Source organism: Glossina fuscipes, unplaced genomic scaffold (genome assembly GCF_014805625.2).
Source record: "Glossina fuscipes isolate IAEA_lab_2018 unplaced genomic scaffold, Yale_Gfus_2 221, whole genome shotgun sequence".
Classification (NCBI taxonomy): Eukaryota; Metazoa; Arthropoda; class Insecta; order Diptera; family Glossinidae; genus Glossina; species Glossina fuscipes.
This window is the reverse complement of record NW_023998564.1, coordinates 2,704,242-2,730,520: the sequence shown is the minus strand read 5'-3', so window position 1 is coordinate 2,730,520 and position 26,279 is coordinate 2,704,242. Positions and strand designations below refer to the sequence as shown.

Genomic DNA, 26,279 nt, shown 5'->3' with positions numbered 1-26,279 from the left:
AAACACTACAAGTTGCTTTAGTAAACACAACAGGTTTGCACAACCTTGAGCCAGCAAGTTGCAACAGCATACAGATTTTACAGTGAAACCCCTCGTAAATAATGTTAACATACAGTTAATTCATATTTTCATAGTGTGGTAAATAGGTAAGTCGAGGTTAGGTTACGGTTTATTAGAGAATTGTTGCCGTGCATAAATTCATAACGCTTGCAGCCACCATTGAAAACAATTATTTGCGCGTGTTTTAGAGGATTCGTTATCTTTATTCGTAAAGGACTTTCGAGCTTTTCTTTGTAGAGATTAGGCAATACTTGATTCTCTTCTTCAACTTCTAGAATATAAACTGAATTCTGCTAACCAAGTCTTTGTTTCCTACAAGAGCAAAGTTTAATCTTTGTGTCTTGATGTTGCGGAAAAATTGCGGCAAGGAAACGACCTGGTTTATCAATTCACATTCTTGCTGAACGTATACTTCAGAGTGTTAAATATGGGAGGGTAGATGAAGGTTACTTTGTAATAGTTTTCTTAGTTTTATCTAATTTGTCTTCTTCTCTATATTATATCAGATTTTTACCCTTCATCGTAGAGAGTATGAAAAGACCTTATTGATCCGTCAATAATGGAAAGAAATTAAATTTGAAAGCCAATCGTTTCTCTTGTCCATATGTCTGCAGGGCGATATTTTAATTTATCCGTCCGTCTGTTTGAAAGTGCGTCAATTTATTCAATGAAATCCCTAAATCGACTACAAAGCCTTGTCTAAGATGTCGAAATTGGCTCAGATGGATGCTGAGCGCATGTTACGTCATTTTGTTGTTTTTAGGTTACAACGAGTTTGTGATGGTCGTTTAGTTATCGACGTTTATATAATCTCGAAGCCATTACGGCCTATTATAATAGATTACAATGTCTCTCATAGCTACGTCTTTTAGAAAAATAGAGAGAAAAAAATGAAAACCGTTCTTGCCAAGATTTATACAGGATTGTAATCTAGACGCAAGTCTGAATTACATTTATAACAAAATTATGTATTTCTATATTTCGCAGATAAAGTTCAACTTAATTTGAAATAGGCATAAGTTTCGCATATAATTAAGAAAAAATATAGAATTATAAATCCGCACTTTGCTGTTATTCGCTTAATAATGTTGCATTATATTATTATTCATTCGCCTAGTGTTATATGAAGCCCGTCGTCGGCGGGCATGAAAATACTTTACAATTTTTTAACAATCGTCTGAAAGCGGTTGCATTGTCAGGTTCTCATTTACTGTGAAATATTTAGGGAAAACACATTTTGTTCAATAGGTTCACTTTTAACTTCATTTGTTTATTTGCTTCTAACAAATTACTTTCGCTTTCATAAAAATAATAAATGTCTATTTTATGTAATATGTAAACAAAATCTTTTTTTTTGTTATCTTCTTTAATAACAACTTGCAAAGCAAATATGCAACACTTTAAAATTCGATTTACATATCTAAAGTATGATTGCTGAATAACATACTCATACGCCATGGAGATGTAACACGAGAAATGTTTTATATTAGAGAAATTCTCTCAATTGAGATCTCAATTAAGATATTTGATATCTCAGGCTACTTAATATGAGTAACATTCGAATTTGATAAACATATTACATGTAAAAAGACACATACTGGATATTATGTATGTGTTATGGATATGTTATAAAAGGTCCTTATCCGTTTTAAAAGTATATGTTACATAACTAATCAGCATACGGTTATAAATTAATTTTATTTACTCATTTTCCCAAACCTCCCGCCTTCAAATTACTCCCCTCCCATACAGTGCACTCATGTCAACATTTCTTCCAATCTTCGAAACATTCAGAGAAGTCTTTTTCCCAAATCGGATTTTTATATATTCCATGCAATCGAGGGCAAGTTCCTGGACCAGTTTTTTGAATTCGTTGAGCAACCAGAACTTGCCGTACAGAGGTAAATTGTGCAACTTGGGTGGTTGTGGAACGAGGCGGTTTGATTTTTCATGAATTCTTCTCAAATAATCAATGCAAAAATTAAGTCTTTTTCATATCAATTGCGATTTAAAGTATTTGGGGCGAAAAGCATTTTCTAAAAGGCTTGGCTTCACCTAAACGAAATGCTCACCGCACCAGCAAGGCCTGTAATTGTCAATCAAAGGCTTTCGAGCAACTTTGATTTTCTTAACGCGACTTAGATGAGTACATGGTGATAGTCCGGGGCGCGGTTCACCTTAGTGTCATTTTCGGATTTTTTGCAACAAACCCTTACCCCCGAAAGCTTTCCATTACATGCTCAACGTTGTCTTAGCAAAGTATTTATTCCGGAAATAGAATTTCGTTCATGCTCGTTGTTCAACAAAATCAGTCACACCAATATCCAAAACCTCATTTTTCTAAGTTTAAGAAACACCTATAAATTCCTCTTCTTCTTTCAGAATTCACCAAAACAACAGTATATATTGAGTATACTGAGTAAAAAACGTTCAATGTGAACACGAAGTTGTTAATCTAAACTATAATAAAGTTGGTGGTTAGCTTGATTATAAATGTATAGAGACATATTTTTGTGTGTTTGCAATCCGCTACGTACCTTGTTTTGGGAAAAATATTCTTCTGCATGCTTGAAATGAAAGTCTACGTAGGTGTTAAAACCAGTATTGTCGACTAAAAAGAACAAATAATAACAATTTCGTGACTTCATATTACCCAAGCAGTGTAAATGAAAAATTCACATTATTTTTTGATTCATTAGTATACAGGCAGTGTTTTTTTGCCTATACTGATTAAGCGGAGGTTTCAAAGAGTATATTTCGAGACCTTTCCTTAATGCTTTTTTTGCCAGTTGTTTCTACAAATTTCCAAATTTTCTAATTTTTTTAAAATAGCCTTCGCTAATGGAAACTTTTTATGCGTTTACTTTATATAGACTTATAATTGCTGTCATAAAAGAATGATTGAATATTCCGTGTAAGAAATACAAATTAGTATGTTGGGTATTTAGTGTTTTGAAAGGGTTGGAGGGTACCAATAAAATATACAAATGGAAGATATGAAGAAGATTCGGTCGGAACGCATTAATTGATTAAGAGCCGATCATTGAACCATATTTTGTAGTAAGAAGCAAAGTTGCACCGGGACAACTTTAAACCTTCGATATGGGTATGGAATTAAAAACAAGTAAAGCCATTGCTTGCTACGCAACCGTACAGTTGTTCAAAAAACCGACCTTCAAAACAAACTGTTAGTTAAGCAATCTCGCTCAATGTACAATAGTGTGCGCCCTTCGGCCGCCAAAACACGTCAGTGTACCTAATTTCATTAAAATTTCTCAAAAATTGTGGTTTGTGGATTGAACACAAGAAAGCACGACGAATAGACGCACTTAAATTAAATCGAAAAGTAGTTCTGAATGGAACGGTGTCATAAAAGGTTTGCTCATCACAACTCTCTCTGGATGTTGTATACATCTGAACTAGCTTAATATATCACTTGTGCCACAAGTGGCGCATAAACGTATACTTTATGCCCGTTATCGAAGAAATATGTATCAAAGGCACTATATTTGTGATTAGTGTAAGACTTTAATTAAATTTAACGAAGTTCAACGTCGATCTACGTCCATTGACAAACTGAAATAATGCCGGAGAATTAGCAAAGAAAATTTCGAGAAATTTTTGATTAACATTCCAAGTAGTAAATCAGCGCCATTTCTCGCTCCATATTGGAGATTAATCCACCTCTAACCATGCCATGTTTAATTTAAAATCCTACTAGCCTAATAGATGGCACCGGAATTTCCATTAAGACAATTGCTAACATTTTCATATATCTACTGCAGACGATGGGTTTTATAAATTTATTTCAATGTCCATACAGTTTGTTTATAATAATAGTTTCTCTGTTTGTGTGTTACTCATACGCCATGATAAGTTTTATTTAAATTTTTTTACCTTTGTATTATATTAATTTAATAAATACAAGCAAGAAATTCAGCTCAAGCATCAAAAATATTGAATCAAGAGAATGAATAAGACATATAGTTACTCCTTTCCTACCTATGTAACATTCATAAATATTCGTCCAATTTGTTTTGTCTATTTATTGGTTGGTTTAAAGTGAAACAACAACCCATCGAATGAATTCATGATAAACAATCCCTTAGAGAGCGACTTCAAAAAAAAAGAAAATTATACATAAAGAATAAAATAACACTAAACCGAACGTGTTTTGCTATAGTAAACAAATTTTGAAAAAAAAAAACAAAAATAAATAAATGAATAAACACAAAAAATAAAATCAAAAACGTACTTTTTTTTTTTACGTATTGTATAGATAGGTTGTATCGTGCGCACTGTTGAGCAAATTGACATTTGAGGTGGCAGCTTAAAAAATTTGTTTTTTTTTCGATAGTTTATTTTATGTATTTCGTATTACGTATTTACAATAATGCAAAAGCAGCAATGATAGCACGTATGTATATATATATGTACAATGACTGCTACGGTCGTTCAGACGAGAGAACAACGCACACTTGCACACACACACGCACACACACATGCAAAGCAAAACAAAAAAAAAAAAATGATGCTATCGTTTTTTGTGTTTCTCGTTTTTTTTGCCTAAATTCGCTTGCATTGATAAGTAAGATAATTTTCGTTTCTTTTTATTTGTTTTGGTTGGTTACACGAGCAGCAGCAGGGTTTCGCATTCATTTTAGAGATTTTTCTTAATTGGTGCTTGCTTAGCTATAAATTAATTTAACATACATATATATATCTAAGTATATATCAGGTGTTCGTTCGTTTGTTACTATTTTCTTTTTGTTTTTAATTTTAAAACCACGAACGCGCTATATTCCACATCCAGCCGGGTACAAAATTGCCATTATTAACACCTCGATCAACATCTCTAGTATTTTCCTCATCTTCTTGTTTTTTTTTTTTTGATGAGTTTATGAAATTTTTGTTGTTGTTTGGGGTTTTTTTTGTTAAATAAGAAAAAAAGTTAAGAAAAAAAATTTTTATAAAAATTAAAAAGAATTTTTTTTGAGTTGAGTAAATACATACAAAATATAAAGCGTGCGCCGTGTTATATATTGTGTAGGCATCAAATTACTACGATCAACTTAAAGACATGTGGTGTGCGGCATACGGCTTGCAGCTCACATATAATAAATTACACTAAAATACTTTTTTACAGCGGAGCGATTGAGAAAAACAAGAATTGAGGAACAGTGTGAGAGAAAGAGAGTACAAGACAAAGAAAAAATGTAAACAAAATAATAACAAACTAATAGCAAACATTCTAATTACGAAGCATACACACATATATATACATATTTATATGCATGTTTAGATACGCATACACTACACAAATTTTGTAAATAGTTTGTAGTTGCGTGCCAGCTTTGTGCTTGGATATGTCACACGTTGTGTAAGAGTGTTTTATGTGCAAGAGTGCAATGGCTTATGCATCTTGCTTATCTTAAACGTATTGGTGTCGGTTGTAACAACGGATTTCTATCCACGTTTTCGTACGCCTGCAAAAATATATGTGTTTTTTTTTATTATGAAGAGAATGGTGTAGAATAAGAAGAAGAAGAAGAGAACAGAAAAGCATAAAAATAATACAATTTGAATTTGATTTGTAACTGCGTGTAAATGTGAAAGTGACATCAATCAATCCTTTTTTCCAATCTCATGCATTTTGTTAAAAAGGATAGAAAGAAGAGAGAAGATGATACTTGCTAATCTCCTGAACTTTAAGGTGAAAAAGAAAGGTTTAATGTTGATAAGCACTTTTTTTCCATTTCTTTGTAAATATAATGCCAAGATTTTATATAATTATATAATAAAAAACCAAAGTTGATCGATAATGGCTAAGATGCTGAGTTTATGACGGTCCCGAAAGTAAGCCCTAAGTTTTAGTAACTATCATCTGAAAGCAACACAATAACATTTCTCTTCGTTGTAGTGCAATATAACATTTGTTTCAATCAATGTTTGTTGTATAATCATTTGTTTGTTTTCAATATGCCCAGTGCAAGTGTTCTTCATTCTCACAAGTTCTTAAGCGCCATAAACATGTACGTTCGACTGATTCGAATCTGATTGATATTGAATGTGAAGCAATGACTTGCAAAATCTCCCGCAACTGCATTTTGTCGCTAGTATGTATTTTGACAATGAATTAATTTTGCACATTTCTTTCCAGTGCTATGAACTTTTCTAGCGGTCCTTTTAATATATGAGCGAATTTTTCGACTTTTTAAAAAAGGCCACTATACGGAAAGCGGTCTCATCCGAACCATTTTCAGTAGGACTCTCCCTTGGGCCAAAATACGTTGATGTACAAATTTTCATGAAAATATCTCAAAAATTGCGACTTGTGGGTAGAAAAAAGAAAATAAAATAGACGGATGAAAAGATAAACGAGCTTAGATCCCCTTGTAAGTCTTAGTGATTCGGAATCGATCAGTATAATGGAAGATGAATCCGTTTCAAATCCTTACATTGCATTCCTGGATATTGCATTTGTCCGTACAAACTTAAGACAACCTTATACCGCATGTAGGGTGTAAAAAAGGGTGCGTCTTTTTATGTATTGCAATTATATCATTTGATGTTGGTAGTCTGCTTCGATGATGGCTTTGCTGGACTTAGAAACTTATTACCTTAGATTAAGTCCTTCGCTGCCAAGATTTCTTGTGGAAAATGCTTCTCACAGTCTAGGGTCTGTCTCGTAATTGTATGATATCAGATTGAATATATTAGAACAGATTAGACAGAGCAGAAAATAAACGTTCTTTTAAACTCACATTTATATTTATTAATTGTATCAAATATGTCTTCTACATAACGGCATTTTGCTTTATTTGCCTTTTAAATATGAAAGTTGTCTATAAACGCACGTATGTGACGCCGGGCTATAGTAAGTAGCCGTTGCAGCGCAAATAAGAGATGATTGACAGCGAAATGGTTAAACTAATATATACCTGTTTCCACCAAAAAGAAAACTTAAGTTAAGTAAGTGAATGTGAAAATGAATGACAAAATATTCAGAAAAAGTTTCTAAATTGATCTAGGCACGCATGTTCGTTTGTCTATCACGTTATTCATTGTAATTTTTGGAATATTTTGATGAAAATTGGTGCACTAATATATTTTGGACGGTATTGAAACATTTTTACGTCCACTCTCCCATAATGCTCTTCTTCAAAATGACGTTGTCTGAAAAAAGTATTTTTTTGCGAACAGTTCAAGACAGCATTTTATGTTATGGTGCATTTAGCCTATCGGCCTTATCCCACTTACTTGGGGAGGCTGAAAACATCAGATTCGCCATCGGACGCCGTCACAAGGCAAGTACACATGTTGAGCCACTCTTACTTCGTTTATTTAAATTTTTGTATTTTCCTCGATAATGTCGATTCGACTGATCGCCCTCTAACTTGCGAAATGGTCCCAGAATTTTTCCAGCAACTACTCACACATTTAGGGAGCATTCAATTTCTCCTCGTTCGGATGGTATTCCGGTGTTCATTATGAGGAACTGTGCAGACAAGATCGATATTTATGTTAATAGAATTTTCAATTTGTCATTAAGTAGAGGTAACTTTCCTAAGGTTTGGAAAAATTGTTTCATCCGCCAATGCACAAAGCTAGCAACAGGCACTTGCTTGATAACGACAGAGACATTTCTATACGTAGCGCGTTACCAAAGTGTTCTTTGAATATTTAATGACGCGAAGAGTAATAAGAGCAATCTTTACAGAGAAACCATTTGTAATCCCTGCTCAGCATGGACTAACTAAAGACTACGTCGGACTACGTCGACAAACCTTTTGGAACCATCACGTTCTCTACGCAAAGCGTTTTCTAATCAAACCGATGTGATCTGTTTCGATTGTAGCAAAATGTCCGATAAGATCAACCGTAAAGCTAAACTGGATTACTATTTATATTGTTCGTAAGTGTACGTCTTCAGAATATATTAAATAAGATGGCATATGGTATCCTTTTGGTGGGAAATTTTTTAATTTTTCTTCATTGACAAGACCTTGCATAGGTCCTAATACGTATAGCGTAAAAAACATGGAAAAGCACTTTAATATTGTCTATGTACGCAAATATATGTGGTACTTTGTTGTAAACCTTTCTTTAATCTTAAATAAATAAATAACGAAAAAAATTTTATTCTATATCTACTCCTCTCCTTTTCTTATTATAGAAAAAAAAGCATGCAAATTTTGATTTATTCTCGCACAGTGATGCACAACAAGAGTGAATTATTTATTTCTCAATGCAATTTAAGCTGCAGATTTTGCCATATTGTGAATTACTGCTGTGAATTATTGTAAGTGAATGACACACGTGTTTGTGCTGATTGTGTTTATGTGCATGCATATGCGATTTATTAATTAATAGTAGAAGAAAGAGAAAATTCTGTTCCCAAAGGTAACACTGGTCACTTCCAAGAAAATTCCAAACAAGAAAAAGAACACACACACAATATAAAAACACAAATAGTGAAGAAAAAAAAAACAAAATAAATAAATGTAGAAAACTACGTTCAGTTCAGTGCAGTTTGGGGGCGGGTATTTAAAAGGGGGGAATTAAAATAACAATAAGTAAATAAATAAATAATTAAAATTAAAAAATAATTGTTCCAAAAATTTTTTTCAAATATTTTAACCATAAGAAAAAATAATCAAAAACGAGAGTATTTCATATTAGCAGTGAAAGTTAGTTTAATATTAAATTTAAATAAATAATTTAGAGAGAGAGAGAGAGAGAGATGATGTTGTTTAACACTTTAAAGACTTAAAATTTTAAGTTAGTTACGTTATTGCTAACAATTTAGAGTTTAATGATTACACCTTTTAAAAAAAATAAATCTCCGATTTATAGGTTAGTGAAACCGACCATTGTGCCAAAAAATTCTTTGTTTTTTCATTCAAATATTTTCATTATTTTTTTTTTGTAAGACTTATAATAATAAATTTTATCTATTTTTAACAACAATTAGTAAATGTTTAAATAAGTATGGATTTCGAAGTATAATTAAATTCTGATTTATTGAGACCCACCAATCCATCTCTTCGTATTCCTTTCTAGAGCTCGCATTTACCTTTAAAAAATCTTATCAGGCTTCGAGTTAATTTTTTTATTGATAGTCGCTTGATTAGTTTTCACACCTCTTGCTCTCTTTATATCAGCCCATCTGTCCATTCTTCCGTTTGTTCGTTCTGCTCGCTCGTATGTTTTCCTCCCCTCAACGGTCTGCCTATCCAACTGTAGGTTTCTTTCTTAATACCGACGCAATGCGGTTTGTTGCTATGCCTGCATATTTGTTTACTTCTGCTTCTCTCTTCCTTTCGTCTATTCCATCGTTAATGTTGCCATCCTCGAGCTTATTTGTCTCTATTTGTTGGTTCTTCCGGTTGTTCGTGTTAACCTGTGTCTCTCTTTTAAAGTCTATCTATCTATTGACATCGAGCCTATTTATTCCCAGGTGTCCGTCCATACATTGGTTGTCAATCCGTCTGAATGTTGTATATTCGTTCATTTTTGTCTTCTGCCAGGTATTATTTGTTTTCCTGTTTTTTCTTGTGTCTCTCCGCTCGTCTCTAAACTTACCTACTCCTAAGTTTTTTGATTCGCCCTTTGCCGCTTGAGCCGTCCCTATCGTCATTTTTGTCTTAAAAACACACATCATTAAATTGGTCTAAAAGTGCGTCACGAAATTGGTCTCTACGGAATGTCTTATAATCGTAATGTGTATCTTTCTTGCTAGGGTGGTGGGTGTTAAAGATTCTGCTCAGCAATATAACAAAATTCAAGTCTGTATGTTTGGAGTTTTCATAAAAAAGCAATGTAAATGAAACCGTTACCGTTTTTTTTTGGCAAAGTCAGAACATGCAAGAAAAAATAGTTAGTTTTTACATAAATATAAACAGTAAGGGTTTTGTAGTTAAATGAGTTGAAAAAATTGGTTTAAAAAAATTTGTAAAAAAATAATAACGCATTTTGTCAAAAAAATACAGGGAAATCACCAAAGTGAAAAAAAAACAATTTTTTATTAATCGTTTTAACTTTTCAGGATGAGTTGGGGTCTCTTTTCCCTCTCACTTGCTACTAAACGGCAATTCAAGGCATATAGGAAAACCATAGAATCAGCTGAGCTATTTGGGAAGTGCCACTTCTGGCATGAAGGAAGCTATTCATTGCTTTTTTCGAGAAAACTTCAGTTGGTGAAACAACAAGGGCTGCTCATGTCCAAAACGTTAACACCGTAAATAATATTCTGAAATATGTCTGACTTTATCGACCGGCAGCTCGACCGCAGGTTCTACCTTGCGTCGGTTCTAGCAGAAGACTGTATATGATTTTCTGAAATATCCTGACAACCTCAGCAGTTTCTCGAAAGGCGCCTCGGCTGCAGATCCCCTCTGGCGCCGATTTTTAAAACATATAAAAAACTTCATTAAAAAACTTTTATCCGTTTTGTTTGTTATATTTAGCCCGAGCGGGAATTTACTTGTTTTGCATGGTAGTTGAACTTGGCAATTTAACCGTTTCAAAGACGAATTTGACGCCAAATATATTTGTTTTATTCGGTGCGTAAAGGAGCACCTGACTTCAGTTGAGAATAATGCTCATCCACTGTTATGTCTGCGCCAAGTTTATTCTTCCTTTACTTTATTTTATTCGCTTAACACGGTCAGGAAGAAACGACGAAAGAGAAAGAAATAGGGAGATAGTGGTCGCAGACTAGATCGATAAGTATTGTGGCTGACTGAGCACTCATTATAACTACGATCAAAGTGAAAACTACGGGATATGAAATTGGAACACTAAGGGATAGGAAGGGTAAAGATTAAATATTTGTATACATTTCACAATTTTATTAAAGGAAATTATTTTAGTGGTTGAAATAGATATCAATAAAGTCATAAATGAGTACTGAGGCAATCTAGTGTTAATAAACTATCGATCGATAAAGTGTCAACATTCTTCGCCAAGTTTAAGTGATGCGATTAAGATGATATCAGTTTTATCTTAAGGCAGTTTTGCTACTAGTGGTAATAATTCAGAGGCTTTTTACTCGATTCTCTTTTGGGGTTACATTTTTTATAGAAAATTATTTTCATTCATAATGTTTCAATAGTTTGCGGTATTTCATATACAAATTTTCATTGCAGCTGTGCTTAGAACTTCGAACTGATTGTTTTTCATATCCCATTGCTTATCCAACTAAAAAGGAAAATTAAAACATAACTAATGTAAAGCAATTTTACTTTACGGAGGGCAATTAACAATAATATCCTATAAGCCAACAATACTAAAAAAGTCAAAAATTTTTTTTACACTAACTTTTAATTTTTGCATAAATAATTCTATGTACTTTTTTGACCAAACGCATTTACATGTATTAGAGCCTTCGTCCACAGAAAAAAATATGATTTACAAGGCCAAGATATCAACTTTATCTTTTGGTAATGAAGAAACACTTTTTAGATAAAAAAATGTAACCCTTTCAATGATATAGTGGATGGACATTTACAAAATGACGTCACATTGCTCTGTTATTATTGTCACGGACGGTCTGTTAATTTGCTAACAGAGCTTCATATATATAAGCGTGAGATAATGGTTGGATTTCGAAATCTAGTTATATCCGGATGAGCAAATTTTGGTAATCAATTTCGAATGTTGTAAAAACCTTTTCTCCGGCGGAGAACCAATCTAAGCTTTTTTATCCATCTGTTCGTCCTATAATCCTGTGTCGAAGCTAGAGGTCACAATTTTTCAGATATATTGATGAAATTTGGTATACATATACCTTTCGATCTAAGGACGGCTTTTAATTAAAATGATTCGGTCGTACCGCTTTTCGATCACTTTCCATATCAAGTCTTATGGGTGAGATTATGATTGGATTTGAAAATCTGGTTTCGTCCAAATAAAGAACTTGCGCTAATCAATTTCAAATTTGAAAAATCGTTAGTTATATGATTAATAGTTTTAAGCAAAGCGCTTTAAGGTACTTTATGGAAGCCCGTGGCTCGCTATAACGCTCGTAATTGTTTTTTAATTCCTCTAAGCGGTAAATATTTTGTTTTTACGTTGAACGAACGAAGAGGATGTCCTAGATTTCTTCATCGGCGTTCAACACCCGGCAATGCACGTTAGAGAAAGTGTCAACATTCCTAATGTCCGTAATTTCGTTTAGCTCCATCCGCTTATTCCCCTTTGTTGCAACGCTATGTATTTGGTATTACACTTCCCTTATTCTCTCAACCGTAGTAATGAAAGGATCCACAAAGCCGCGCTCAGAATATTTGCAAATGTTAAGTAGCTACGGGATGTGCTTCGATTCCTAGCGTTCTAGTATGTAGTCTCTTATATATCTGCTTTGTTTTCATGTGATCTTTCTAATATATGTCTAGAGAGAGTTATTCTAGGTAAACGTTCAGTATTCTGATACACTTTTTGACGTTCTTATTACATATATAACCCTGGACATAAGAATGAATATCATGAAGCAAATGGGTACAATGAAAGTTTAGACAGCGAAGAAAGAAGAACTTTAAGGTATCGCACTTTGAAATATTATGTTTCAATCATGCCATAGAGTAGAGAACAGTAAGCGACAGTAAGATAAGCCATAGAGTATGTAAAGGTACAAACACTAATTGTAGATTTTAATCGTAAAATTTAAAGTACTTATACCGTCTTTTATTCGACTTAAAGGTAATATACCATACCATACATTTTTAACTAAGTAATTTATCTAAAATTTCATTTAATGAAAATACTTTTTAAAAAGAATTAAAATTGTTTTGCTTTTCATTTATTTCCATTTTCTATTTAAGAAATTTTTGCTTTAAATTTTTGTTTTGGGTCGGTTCCACTCACCTGCATCGAAGAGCAAAGCGTCATCGTGATCATCATAATTATATGATGAAGGCAGATTAGATTCCTCAGTATTATCCATAATATTACCTGTTGTTGAGGGTGTATTCTTGCAGCCAAACCACCAGTGACCTGAAGGTCGCGGAAATGGAGGATCAGCATAATCGACCTGTTATATTACATGGTGTAATGGTAAACTAAATTTGAAATCTAAAAAAATACTCACCGCAAACGTTCTATCATTAAAACGATAATATTTGTCACCTTTGAAGAAGTATGTATAACCATTTGTATATTGCAAGGCAGCATCCAAACTATTTGGAAGACCTTCCCAATTTGATATAGGTTTCGGGTAACTGGATTTAACTGGCGGTCTCTTTAGAGGATCGAAACGCCAAAATTTACTGCCTTTAAAGAAGTAAATTTTGCCATTACCTCCCCATACCATGGCAGCGTCCAAATGATCTGGTACTCCGGTAAAACCTTCACTGATCTCCTTTGGATAATCCCCGTCCACCGAACGCCCATTAAAACGCCAGTATTTGGTGCCTTTGAAGAAATAGGTTTTACCATTTTTATAAGTGAAAGCAGCATCAATGTCGCCTTCGTAAGAAAAATATACATAAGTCTCAAAATGATTTGACTCGTTAAACAAACACAAGATAAAAAATTACCTGGCAAGCCTGGCCACCCGTCCGAAATAGATTTAGGATAACCATCGGCCACTGAATTCTCCGTAAGCCGATAATATTTGTTACCTTTGAAAGCATATGTCTCACCATCTGCTGAATTGAAGAGAGCATCAATTTTAGGATCTCTACATAATTGATCGTCTCTTGGTGTTTTTGGAGGCGAAAATATTGGTTTCTGCGTTGTTTTGGGATAAGCACCGCCACTGGTGGGGTTCAAGCCATTGCCACCCTGTGTGCTTCTTTTGCCATATAAAGCTTGTATGGCCAGCACGTCATCGGAATCCAATTTGAAAACTGGTTCGAAGCCTCGATAAAACGGAGCCATTAAGGCGGAACGCACATCCGAATGCGATAAACCTAAGGAATGACCAAATTCATGGGCAGCCACCTGAAAGAGGTTGGTACCACGTGGAGAACCAATCGTCCAGAGTTCAGCATCATCAAAATGTGCGTCGCCACCGAAAACAGGGAAGAAAGCGTGAGCTAAAGTGCCGCCCATACCGTCGAAAGCATCACCATCACCATGTTCGCTTTCAACGAATCTAATTAAGTTAAATATTAATTAAATAAAACAAAAAAAGTTTAATGAATATTTCGAAAATTTACTTTATCTCAATATGAACGGGTCCCGACGTTTTTGGTGTGAATGTTAAATCTGTAAATTCACTCCAGACAGAAAAGGCTCGCAAAATTTCAGCATCTACGTCAGCCCTCTTCAAACGTTTTGGATATTTGCTAATTTTATAGGTTAGACCCTTAACACGCCAACGGCTGCCTTGGAGGGCATAACGTTTAGAACGATTATCTGAACCGAAACCTACTTTATCTCTGACACCGCATCGCGGTAAAGACATCAATTGCATGGTTTCTTCATCCAGTTCACCAGTCACATTTAAACCGGCAAAACTTTGAAAATCTTGTACTGCTTTAGTCCAGGTACTAGCATCAAGAAGGCCTCCAAGCGAAGGATTACGTGCAGACGCGGGTAAATAACCAAACTGTGACAGATAGATCTAGAGAAAGATTACAAAAAGTAAGTAAAAATATATATATTTAATATACAGTTATGATAAGTGCCTAATTAGCACCTATTCTTATAGTTTTTGATCAATTTCTAAGCAAATTTTTATACTTTGCACCTACTGTTGCACAGAAGTGTATTTAATTTGTGCTGATGTGTAGGATACTTAGAACGACCAGAGATACATCCACCTTTTACCATACACCATTCAAAACCACTTTCTGAATCCATCCAAACTTATCTGTTCATCTGCTCGTCTTGTATTCTTGTGTTCAACTTAAAGAAAGCAATTGCTGAGGCATTGGTTACAGCGACTTGTTCTGGTCCAACCCTATTAAAAATTGATTGTCTTCTTTGCAGTTTAGCTACGTTGTACAAATTAATTGTTCCTCTGTTGAATTCCGTAAAGTAATATTACCTCAATAACGGCATTGTGTAGTGGTTTTTTATTAGCAAGACCCAGTCTAGGGTTTTAGTTAAACAGCCATCACAATTTGAGTGTTTTTAATTTTATTTGAGTGAGTTCAGATGAGCTGAAGAGTTAAGTGGGCTCCTAAGTATGCGACGTATTTTCCCCGGCGTATTGCAGCACAATAGTCATTCGCACGTTTCCTTCGTAAGGTTAACAGCAATGTGCACACACTCACTGTGATTAACGTCTTACGCAAATAGAGAGCCAGCTCCTATACTTGTAGTAGTGAAATAGCACTAAATCATTTTCAAAATTTACTCAAGCACTTTGTCAAGCATATTTTGCCTTGAATGCCTTTACCAAGCTATAATCGAGGTACATTCATTTGCCAAAGGAAAATTTTTTGAATGTCAGTTGACAAAGTTGTTGAATATATTTATATAAGCAGCATTCTTTAATGTCACGTTACATGATCAATTGCTAAGAGTTGTCCCTTTTGCATTTGGACAGTGTTTGTATGCATTTGTGCTTGTAAAACATGCCCATAAATTTTTCGCCTTTTGCTTTACTATTATTTTTATTCTCTTTTATAATTTATAGCGATCAGATATCATAAGTAACTATAGAACTATTCTTTGGATATTGCGGCATTTCATAATACTTTTTATTTTGTTGTGACATTGAAAATATTTTCTATTAAAAAAAGATAGGCATGCATAGCTAAGCCTTACGCGTAACCAAAAGTGTTGATGTTGTGTAAAAACAATTAAAAAATTAGCATTTAAAGTAAGTGATACTAAGACTTAATAAAAAGAAATAAAAACACTATAGCGGGGTACGACTCACTATTAAATACACTACGCTGTTGTTATACTGTTGTTCATATAAGGACTTTTCAAAATAAGACGTTTTATGAGAATTGATCGAAGAAATGCTTCGATCCGAACAATTTCAGTAGCGTTCGTCCACTGATGAAAATATATCGATGTGCCAAATTTCATCAAAATATCTCTAAAACTGCTGTTTGTAGTTTGAATACAAGAAATTAAAACGGACAGACAAGCTTGGAAAATGGTTCTAAATTGGTCGGTGAAATAAGAGATAAATTAATCTCAAGTCCTTCTGTATACGTCCGCACGAACAAGTGGTATGGGATATAAACTTTGTTACACAATTTTGTGGTTATAGCCTACATAACATGCAGCAAAGCTTAAGATAGATCCACCATTTATTATACGTATCATTTCCTGAAAATGATTCTGAATCGATTTAAGCCTGTCTATCCGCCTGATGTCTGCCCTTGTAAATTTGCCTTCAAGCTAATTTTTGAGATATTTTGAAATTTGGTACGTTGACGTGTTGTGACGCAAGAACGAAGATTTTTGAAAGTGGTTTGGGTCGGTCCTCTTGAATGAAAAATTTGTTTCGGACATGGAAATGAATCTTACCGACTTTATACCACGAAGGTCTATTTTTTGCATACCACCGCATATAAAGATTGGGCTTTGATGAAAACTACGCTTTTGCAATGAGGTATTTTGCTGTACTATTAGCAAAACGAGTGAATGTAGTGGTGTAGGCGAAGTGGTGTAGAATGTCTACAAGTCGACTTTGCCCGACTATAATGTTCTTACTTGTTTTCGTTTATTTGAATTAATTGCGACTACACCTACTGTAAAGAAGTAAATTCTTATAAAGACATTTTTAAAGAAGTAAATTGTTATAAAGACGTTTTTTCGGGAGATGATGACAAGGTTGCGTTTTCATTATACACATTAATATTGATACTGCACAAAAGAGGGAACCATAAAACTATTCATATGCATGTGAATGAAGTGAATGTAAGACAGGTTAAAGGCAAGGCTTGCACTATTTTGTCTAACACATCTCTTTATTGCATCTTCTTCGCGAGAAAATATGACAAATAATGGTTTGTTACCACACAAAAGCTAACTTTTGATAGGAACTTTTTTATCAGGAGTGTGTCAAAATCAATCAATAGTCTGAATGAAAAGTGTAGTGGACAGAGAGAAAGACAGATCTAAATGTCATGATTTAGAAAACGATTCTCAGTCGATTAAGTCTATCTTAAGTCTTTTTTGAGAGCTATATACATTCGCACATACGTGCTGTATACTGTGTACAATATGCACTACTAACTACACACTATGGTTTATTATTATAGATAAATAAAGTTTTAAGAAAGTGCTGATGGCTCTTGTCCTACAAAATAATTCAAATTCATCCGTTTACAACTATTTCTTCCTATATGATTAAAGTGTCACAGAACGAAATCAACAACAATAGCAGAAGATTAAAAAAATAAATTAATAATATCGTGTTACCGTGTGTATTTGTGTATGCGTGATGCACACATTTGTGAAAATTTCAGAAAGTGCCGGTCAATTCTCAATAGCAGTTAGAACAAGGTTCTAACCAAGGTCGCTATGGATGTCATATCTATATACAACGTAAGCACTGAGTAAGTATTTGGTGGAAAGAAACAATAAAAATTTTAGTACAAATTTTTGAGATTTTAACTTAAATAATTTTTAATATCTTAAATTTTATTATTATTTTTTTTTTTTATTATTATTCTTTTGTTTTATTCTCGAAAATATTATCATATCACAGCTAACTGATTAAATATTACCAACGTGTTACGAACGATGCGACATACATGCATAATGATTTCATTTTCTCGTCCTCTTCTTCTTCTTTTAACCCAAAAATTAATTCTTGTGAGTTTACGTCTCATAAAACTAAACCCACAGAATAAATTGTCCGTATACTTTACGTGTAGCTGGCATATTATGGTTAATGAAAAAATTATGGCCAGGCTTTAAGAATTTTTAATAAAGTATGACATGTTGCTTTGAAAGGAATTAAAACGAACTTATGATAACTTATCGAAGTATGTTCATTAAATAAAATCATTTGAAACTAAAATTTAAAATCAATTTTATAGTTAATTTAGCTTAATACACAAACTTGTGTAATGCACTCGCTGCTGGCGCTACTACCGCTAATATTACTATCCCTACTACAACTAATGGTGCTATTTGTGTTGCCACTAATAGTACTGCTACTAGTACCACTATCTGTACTAATAAAATTGCTACAGTCCCTGCTACTCGTACTACAACTGCTGCTACCACTAATGCTATAATCAATATTGCTGCTTTATTTCGGCTGCTATTGCTAATGCTATTGCTACTACTACCGTACAAAATTAATATGCTAAACATTATGAATTCAAAATAATTTTACATTAAATGCAATTAATGTTAAATTATAGCATATAATTGTCTACTAATTTGGAAAGTAATAAATTATTAAGTTAAGGTGTTACAAACATTGTACTAAGGTGTACTAGATTGGGCGCACTACCCGCTGTTGCTATTTTCAAAATTTTTGTCATGATATTTGTATTAGTTTCTCCAGCTGTTTGAATTTATCAAACTCATATTTTAGGAGTAATCGTGAAATGGTATAAGATTTAATAACACTCGCAGGGTATTTAAACTCTAAATCAAAGTTTGAGTTCGTCGAGGTAACTTTATATACCCTAGGGCCACCCGGCAATCGCTATAATTACTCTGGTAAACAAACGATGAAATGCTTAGTAAACGAGTTGAAATCAACCCAAGTAGTTCGTAATGTTCCCACAACAAAAGAAATCTCAAGTACAAGAAGAGACGAAAATGTGTCCACGATTGCTGAAGATTGTTTCAAAGCCATCGTACAAATAGCGTTTCTGGCCCATTTTACATGAAAAATTCAATTCCTCCGTCACGACACATGTAATTTTAGCTTTCTAGACCGCTTAGACAACGATTTTAACTCGGCCTAATGACTATGTCGGCAAACGAAACGAACTGATTTGTTTAAGCCGGCAAATAATTCTACTGTACCATGTATATAACTTTTTTTATTAGAATCATTAAGTTGTACATGTTTTCAAAGCTCTCTAGCCATGCAGAGGCAAAAGTTAGAAGAATTAAAAACTAACCGGTACTTGGTATCAACAATGTAGCGCAACATGTAAAAGAGTTGATGAAAAAATCGTGTTACTGAAAACAAATGTTGATGTGAAACTTTTATGAGAACTCCTGTGCGAACACTACAAATTGATCAGATAACTCCGCCCTCTATTTTTCGATCTACTATGGTCGATGATGTAGTATCTTGTGTTATTATGCACTTTGAAGTCTTTCTTTGTTACTTTTTACGTTTCGTCAAAATTCAGTTATGTTCCTTACAATTGTATGCTATTATTGTTTATATTATTTTACTTCTTTCACGTTATATTATATTATAAGATTTTCTGTTTTCATATGCTGTAGTGGATTGTTTAATGTTTGATTTTTTTCGATGAATTTCTTTCGGGCTATTCTTCGCATTCTTTTGCTATATTTACACTTCTTTGTGTGCAATGTTTCCTGGGCTATGAGGTATTATTCTTTGCTATTCTGTAATAATTCCTTTTATTTTATATGCGAAAATATCTCTTTACGCGATTGTTACCTTGTGATTGTATGTCGTTTTGTGTTAATATGCCTAATACTTCCAGATCGTTCTCTACTATGAATGTCTTCTTTGTAAACTTGTTTTGCAAAACTATCTACGATTATATGCTACATTATGCTATTATGTGGATTAAAGCTTTTCTCTGCTACTTTCTCTTCACAATTCTGACAAGCTTAGATCGATTCATATCGAGAACACGTCGGTGTATGAATAATCTCAAAAGTTGCAGCCACTAAAATAAGGCGGGCAGCCGGACGGATACGTTTAAATCAAGCCACAAAGTGATTCTGAAGCGATCGGTATAATAAAAAGTGGATCCATCGCAAGTCCTTTTGGGTGTTGCATATATGTGTACAAACTTACCATAGCCTTGTACCAAAAGTGCCTTAGCATAATACAAATATAAATTATTATAAATATTTTGGAAAGCAAATAAAGCACGCAGATATTGTCTTGAAAAATATTGATCAGCTTGAACAATATATTTGATAAGTTCTTTCTTTTGCTGATTGTGGTATTGATATTGTGTTATCGAAATCAATTTAAACATACTTATTTGGATACACCCATATGAATAAAGAAAAAACGTAAATGTATTTACATAGATGCCCGTAGTATAGGCGTTCTTATGTGCCAATGCACAATGCCGTCAAAAAAAAGTTTGTCTAAAAAGAAGGAAGTGTTTGATGTTCGTGTGTGTGAAAATGCGATATTGTTTTCATCGTTGCTATTCTTTTTTTATATTTTGCTGTTGCTTTAAGGGTTTTGTTTTTGTTTTAATTTATTTAATCTTTGTTTTTATGTTGTTTTTTGTTTTTGGTTTTGTTTTTCAATATTAAATAATATGAACGTGAACGTGATTATGGCTTAGCAATATTTAAATATAAAGGTTAACGAACTTTTTGAAGTAAGTTGATGGACAAAATTGGTTTAATAGTGAAATTAAAGGTGTGTTGTACAAAGGCAAAAAGCAGTAAAAGAATTAAATTTACTGATTGCACGATTGAAAAAATGAAAAGGAAGAGAATCAATTGTTTGCGTTTAAAAAGTAGGCTTAGGACACTTATCAATTTCATGAATTTTTAATTTTAAAAATTCAGTATTAGGAAGTCGATATTTTTAAGGATATAATCCATGAAATATATATATATATAATTTTTTTTTACTGGGAGACTACCTTTTCTCTTTTGATGCAAATATGACGCTGCGAGAAGCCGGCGATCTAAAGGATGCTTTATGTGAATCGTCACAGACGCAAAAGCGAAGATAGGGAAAACGGTGTGAAGATAAATTTGAAGTTAACTAGCAAAGGCACTTACCAACTACTTTAACAGAGCTCTGCCAGTAGTCAGGGTTAGGATATGTTTGAATTTAGAAGCCTATTCCGCCCAAATTAGGAAACGTAAAATATTATTGTGGGGACCTCACATTGTGCTCTTCGAAACTATTTTTATCGAATTATTGAATATTACATACGTGAAAAAACAATACATGGGAGGTCTATTAGGACTAAGAGAAAAAAAGAATTTAGTTATCTTTTTAATTGGTCCAAATTCCTAATTTGGATGAAATAAGCTTTCAAGTCCAAGCATATCTTAATGCTAATTAGTTAACAGAGCTCTGTTCCGGTAGTTGTTGAGTGTCTTTGCTGGTTAAATTCTAATTTATTTGAATATCCTTGATAGATGTCAAAATTTGCCACCAACATTCCTTGATTGACTAACACTAGGGGGTTAGTTTTTTAAAAAGCGGAACGTATAGACAAAAAATATGAAAAAATTCTTCTTATTTTGCGAGTTTGTCTTAATTTTTCTTCATTGTGGGAGTGTCTGTAAACAGACCGAGGTCGCTTTTAGCCTCATATATCGATCAGGGAATGTTTTTTTTGCCGAATTTCAGCTTACCGTCTGTGACGATTAAAAAGATTTACATGTCTAATTTGTGGGTTTCCGTAAATCTAATCTTTAAAATACGAAAAAAGAAAGTAATGGGAAGTGAATGAGATTAGTTCCACTTTGATTTGTGTTTGTTTTTTTCTTATCAAATTTCCTTTGCCAGAAATTTGTTTTAAACATGGATTCGCTTAGCAACGCTATGAGCAGTAAAGATTTGCTCAAGACATGGAATTTATGGTAAGATTTACTTTCATTTTAAAACACTGTTTTAGCGAAAAATGCAGTGTTATTTCTTGCTCTTAAGTTCTCTCATTTCTCGTAAAAGATATTTGTTGGACATTTGTTTCTTACAAAAGTTCGGGTTAACCTTTCCTTTATCTGAAAACTAACATAAAGTTAACGTTTAACATAACATAAAGATTAACGATTTTGTGCTCATAATTATCAGTAAAAGACCCATTTACAACCAGTAGTAACGTGGCTTATTTACGTTTCCTAACATTGCAATTAAATGCTTAAATGTTGTTACTTCATTCCAATGAAGAGTTAGCATTTAATAGCTACTTTGGGAAGCGGTCTTCAGTATATAAAATTAATTTATGCCATACTAAGAATGCTTAGATATAATCTTTCATAACGTTTTTCAACAAATATTTCAAACTTAAGCATAGCAAAGAGCTAATGATAATGAATAGCAACAAACAAATAATATGGCAAGTTGACCTGATTTGAAGTGGTTAAATGGAACATAAATTGGCGGGGTTAAGTGTAATCAACGAGCAACAGAATCAAGAAATAAGGGAGAAAGTTATGTTCACTTGAGAGCGTATCTAAAATACCCATCCTTTCGAGTAATTCATTGCCGAAAATGAATGAAATTATTTAATATGTGGTTTGTGAGATTAAGCATATTGTGAATGAAAAAATGAATAGAATGAATGAATGAAAATTATCAGTTAGATGTCATTGTCAAGAACTCCAACTTTCTAATGGCAGCACATGGAATATTCTTTACAAAGATTGACATTTCCAGACTTATAAAATTCAATTGATCCAAGAGTAATTTGAAGCAAGAAGCAGCTCTTACTTGATCGTACCATATTTCGAACGTATGTATATTTGAGTTACAGGTCGCAGTTCTATGCCAAAATATTCTATCTGCTTTGAAATCCATCACCGAGAGGTGATATATTCATTCTCTTTAGAGACCGCATAAATTATATACATTCGAGCACGCTCGTCAGCCTCTCTGCCTGTATGTATAATGTCTGCAGCAAACGTTCTCCTTGTCGCAAAAATGTGTCGATCCCTTTCCACTTATTTTTTGTAGATAAATTTATGAGAACTTTTTAAATCAAAGGGTAAACTGTGTTCCACTTGTATACATACCATCTCTTCATATAATAATCGCTCGCGGTCAATTGTGAGCTTCTTTGATAAGATTTCAAATATTATGTATTAAAGCTAAAATATTTTTCTTGTTTTATTTGTTTGCTTGATATTATTGTCATTCGATGAATTTGGTAAAAATGTAAATTTTTCCAAACTTTGTACAATTTTAGTTTCTTTCAATGTCTTTTTTTTAGTCTAAGAATTCAATTCATTAGTCTAAAATTAAAATAATAATAATAATAATAGTTTCTTCCAAAACGAAAACATTTATTTGCAGGCGGATGATGTAAATGAGTTACAAACTCAAAAAAAAATAGTAATCATATTGATTTTTAAATTGTAATATCCTGTTGTACACATTTACGGTTTGTAGATGATTTTTTTTCTTTTTTATTCGAAAGCTACCAACGTTAACGCACTTGAATAATAACTCAAATGAAAATTTTTAAAATGTGAACGACCAATAATGGAGAGTTAGTTACGTTTCGAGAGAGAGAGAGAGAGAGAGAAAGATTAACAAATGTGTTGACTATCCACAGCAATCAATAAAATGCTTCTGGTATATGCGAAACAAAGGAAAAAAAATTGATTTTGTATGCAAATGCAACGTTCATGTGTCATTGCAATTTATAATTGGAAGAACTGATCTGACACGTACGACATATATGACAAGTGCATTTTCTATATATATATTTTTTCTGACAACATAATATGGAAAAGAAGAAGAAGAAATACCTTTACATACTCTCGTACCGCTGAATCAATAAATCATAAAAATAGTCATCAAACGTTAAAGTTGCATAATAGTATTGTGTTGAAAACAAATACGAAAAAAAAAAAAAAGGTTTATGGATATTAAAACCACTTGTCTTCATATATGACCGTACAATTTAACGGGTTTATTGAAGTTTTCGTCTCATAACATAGGCTTTCTGTTTTCTTCATTTGCATATTTGCATATGCATGCAAAATATACATAAACAAAACAGTCACTGCTTGCTTTTTAAAATACTATTCTATCTGCCTCTCTCTCCCTCTCTGCTTGTTTTGGACTTCTTACGTTTTCACTAACATATTGTTGGGGTATTATTGCTTATTATTAATAATATATCTTTTTGCATTGTCCTGGTATACTAAGTCACTGGTTAAGAATTTTATGAATTGAAAATTTCTAAATCACATCAGATTAAGGCCATAAAGCTTTCCTATAGAAGTTTAAAATCGCGATATTAATTTATTAACTGATTATTAATTAATTAATGGTAATGTAATTACATAAATAGCAATAATAATGAATTAAAATTAAAGTAAGTAAAAAGTAATTTTGTTGCATGGTGCTCTTTGAATCTTCTGAAACTAAATCTGAGTAAATGTAAGAAGCTTTCCTTCTCCAGAAGAAAGTCATTTATTACTCAGTATTTTATAGATTCGCATAAGTTAGAGGACGTCGATTCGATCACACATTAGGCGTTCTATTTGACCATAGGTTACGTTGTCACTTGCATATTGAGCTCTCGATAAGCAAAACTAGGTCTGCGCTTGATTTTGTAAAAAGGTGGTCCAAAGAGCTTGATGATCCCTACATTACGAAAATGCTGTACATGTGTTTGGTTAGACCCACACTCGAGTATGTCTCTGATGTGTGGTCTCCTTCATAGAGGTGCTATGTAGATTCAATTGAATCTGTCCAAAAGCAATTCTTGCTGTTTGCCCTTAGAAATTTGGGTTGGGATCCGATTGCCTCTCTTCCTCTCTATGAAAATAGGTTGCTTCTGCTGTCCTTACCGTCTCTTGAGAAACGTAGATTTGTTCTTGGCGTTTGCTTTGTAATCAAAGTAATAAATGGTGCTATTGATTCGCCTTTATTACTTGGTGAAATAAGCTTTAATGTCCCTAACCGCTTCTCTAGACACTTATCTTGGTTAAGTTTAGTCGGTGTAAATATAATTATGAGCTGTTTAATCTGCTCAGAGGTGTTTGCAAGAACCTAAATGACGTCTATCACTTATTCTCATTATCAAACTCTTTAAAGTCCATTAAAGCAACATTGCTTAATACGTGCGATTTACCTATGTCGTACTTAAACTAGCTTTTAACCTTAAAAAGTCGTTACGATTCGAAAATGAATTGTTGTTAACTATTATCGGTTGCCAAGCTTATGCATGTTTGCGATGGCTTAGTTTATTTGCAATTTGGCCCTGTACCGGCTGTAAGTGTGGCTCTATGCTGATGGTGTACATGCTTTTTTTCTTTTTTGTTTTTTTTCCTTCATATTTGTTTTATTGTACTTGTACTAAGTTTCATTATTAATTAATATAAGTTTTGCTTTAAGTGCCAATTGAACTCGACTGTTATTTATTTAGTTGAGTTTCATGTATAAGTAGAATTAAAATAAATAAAAATAAATAAAAAACAATAGAGAGGGGCAAGGCTCACCGCTAAATATTCTACACTACTCTATGTTCGCTTAATAAACAACATTTGATGGCCATTCAAAATTAGGGCACCAAATTTGGTCAAGATATCTGAAAAATTATTAGGTTCAATACGAAAGAACAAGATGAATATGCGGCGAACAGATAGGCAAGCTTAGATAGGCATAATCGATCAATATAATCAAAGGTGCTTAAGATCTGCATAAATCCGGACAAACTTAATATACCCTTGTGTGGGTCATTTGATGCCACCTGTTAAAGGAACACATTTCTCGGTTATCTCCATCAAAATGGAAGCCCTCCTCGAAAAGACAATAACTCATCCATTGATGATGGCGCTTGGTGAGATTCAGTATCTGTGTGTTAATAACATCGAGGAGTAAAGCAACTTCCAGCATAGTGCTGCTGAATGAGAGCATGGGAGTATTCCTACATGGGGGCGAAAACACACGATGTCATGATCTTAGTATATAGCGCCCGCTTTTCGTCCAAATTGTAACAATTGTTGTTTGTTAGCATTTCTTACTGCGGATTTCCTTTCGTTCGAACTACCGTAATACATTACACTCAGTAGTTTGTCGCCATGGATATTCAGCTTGATAGTCAATGTTTGTAGTTTGTCTAGTCTGCATGGCGGTTTCTTGAAAACCGTAACACGTCCATTGTTTATGCTTCGAATAAAACGGAAAAATTATGTCACTTCGTCTGCACGATATGGACAACTTTATTGGCCACTTTTTCACTTTAAAATTATTTAAAGAAACGTTACAAATGCCTAACAAGAATATGTGACTTTATCAGTTCGATTCGCTCATCTATTGAGCACAGCTTCCATTCTTATACAATAGGTTGAAAAATCTCTGATTAACCCTTAAAGATAGATTCTACGCGAGCTTTGTACAATGGGAATAAGGAATAAATAACGACTAACTATCAATTTTACTAAACAATCCTTCAAGATCTAATTATTGGTCTAGT

General features: G+C 33.3%; 1 protein-coding gene across 13 annotated transcripts in view; it reads right to left on the bottom strand.

Annotated features, from left to right (window-relative positions):
- LOC119642247 (matrix metalloproteinase-14) overlaps positions 1 to 26,279 on the bottom strand; it is a 74,915-nt gene that overhangs the window by 8,396 nt on the left and 40,240 nt on the right. For 5 of the 13 annotated variants that reach the window (XM_038041313.1, XM_038041325.1, XM_038041316.1 and 2 more), the window contains 5 exons: positions 14,223 to 14,629; positions 13,599 to 14,158; positions 13,151 to 13,527; positions 12,928 to 13,093; positions 2,598 to 2,671 (listed from right to left, as the gene is read on the bottom strand). In XM_038041313.1, coding sequence (XP_037897241.1) covers positions 2,598 to 2,671; positions 12,928 to 13,093; positions 13,151 to 13,527; positions 13,599 to 14,158; positions 14,223 to 14,629 — 1,584 coding nt within the window. Of the gene's footprint in view, positions 1 to 2,597; positions 2,672 to 4,315; positions 4,932 to 5,073; positions 5,196 to 5,232; positions 5,547 to 12,927; positions 13,094 to 13,150; positions 13,528 to 13,598; positions 14,159 to 14,222; positions 14,630 to 26,279 lie in introns of those variants that run through there. The other 8 variants (XR_005247984.1, XM_038041319.1, XM_038041320.1 and 5 more) reach the window with 8 other exon arrangements.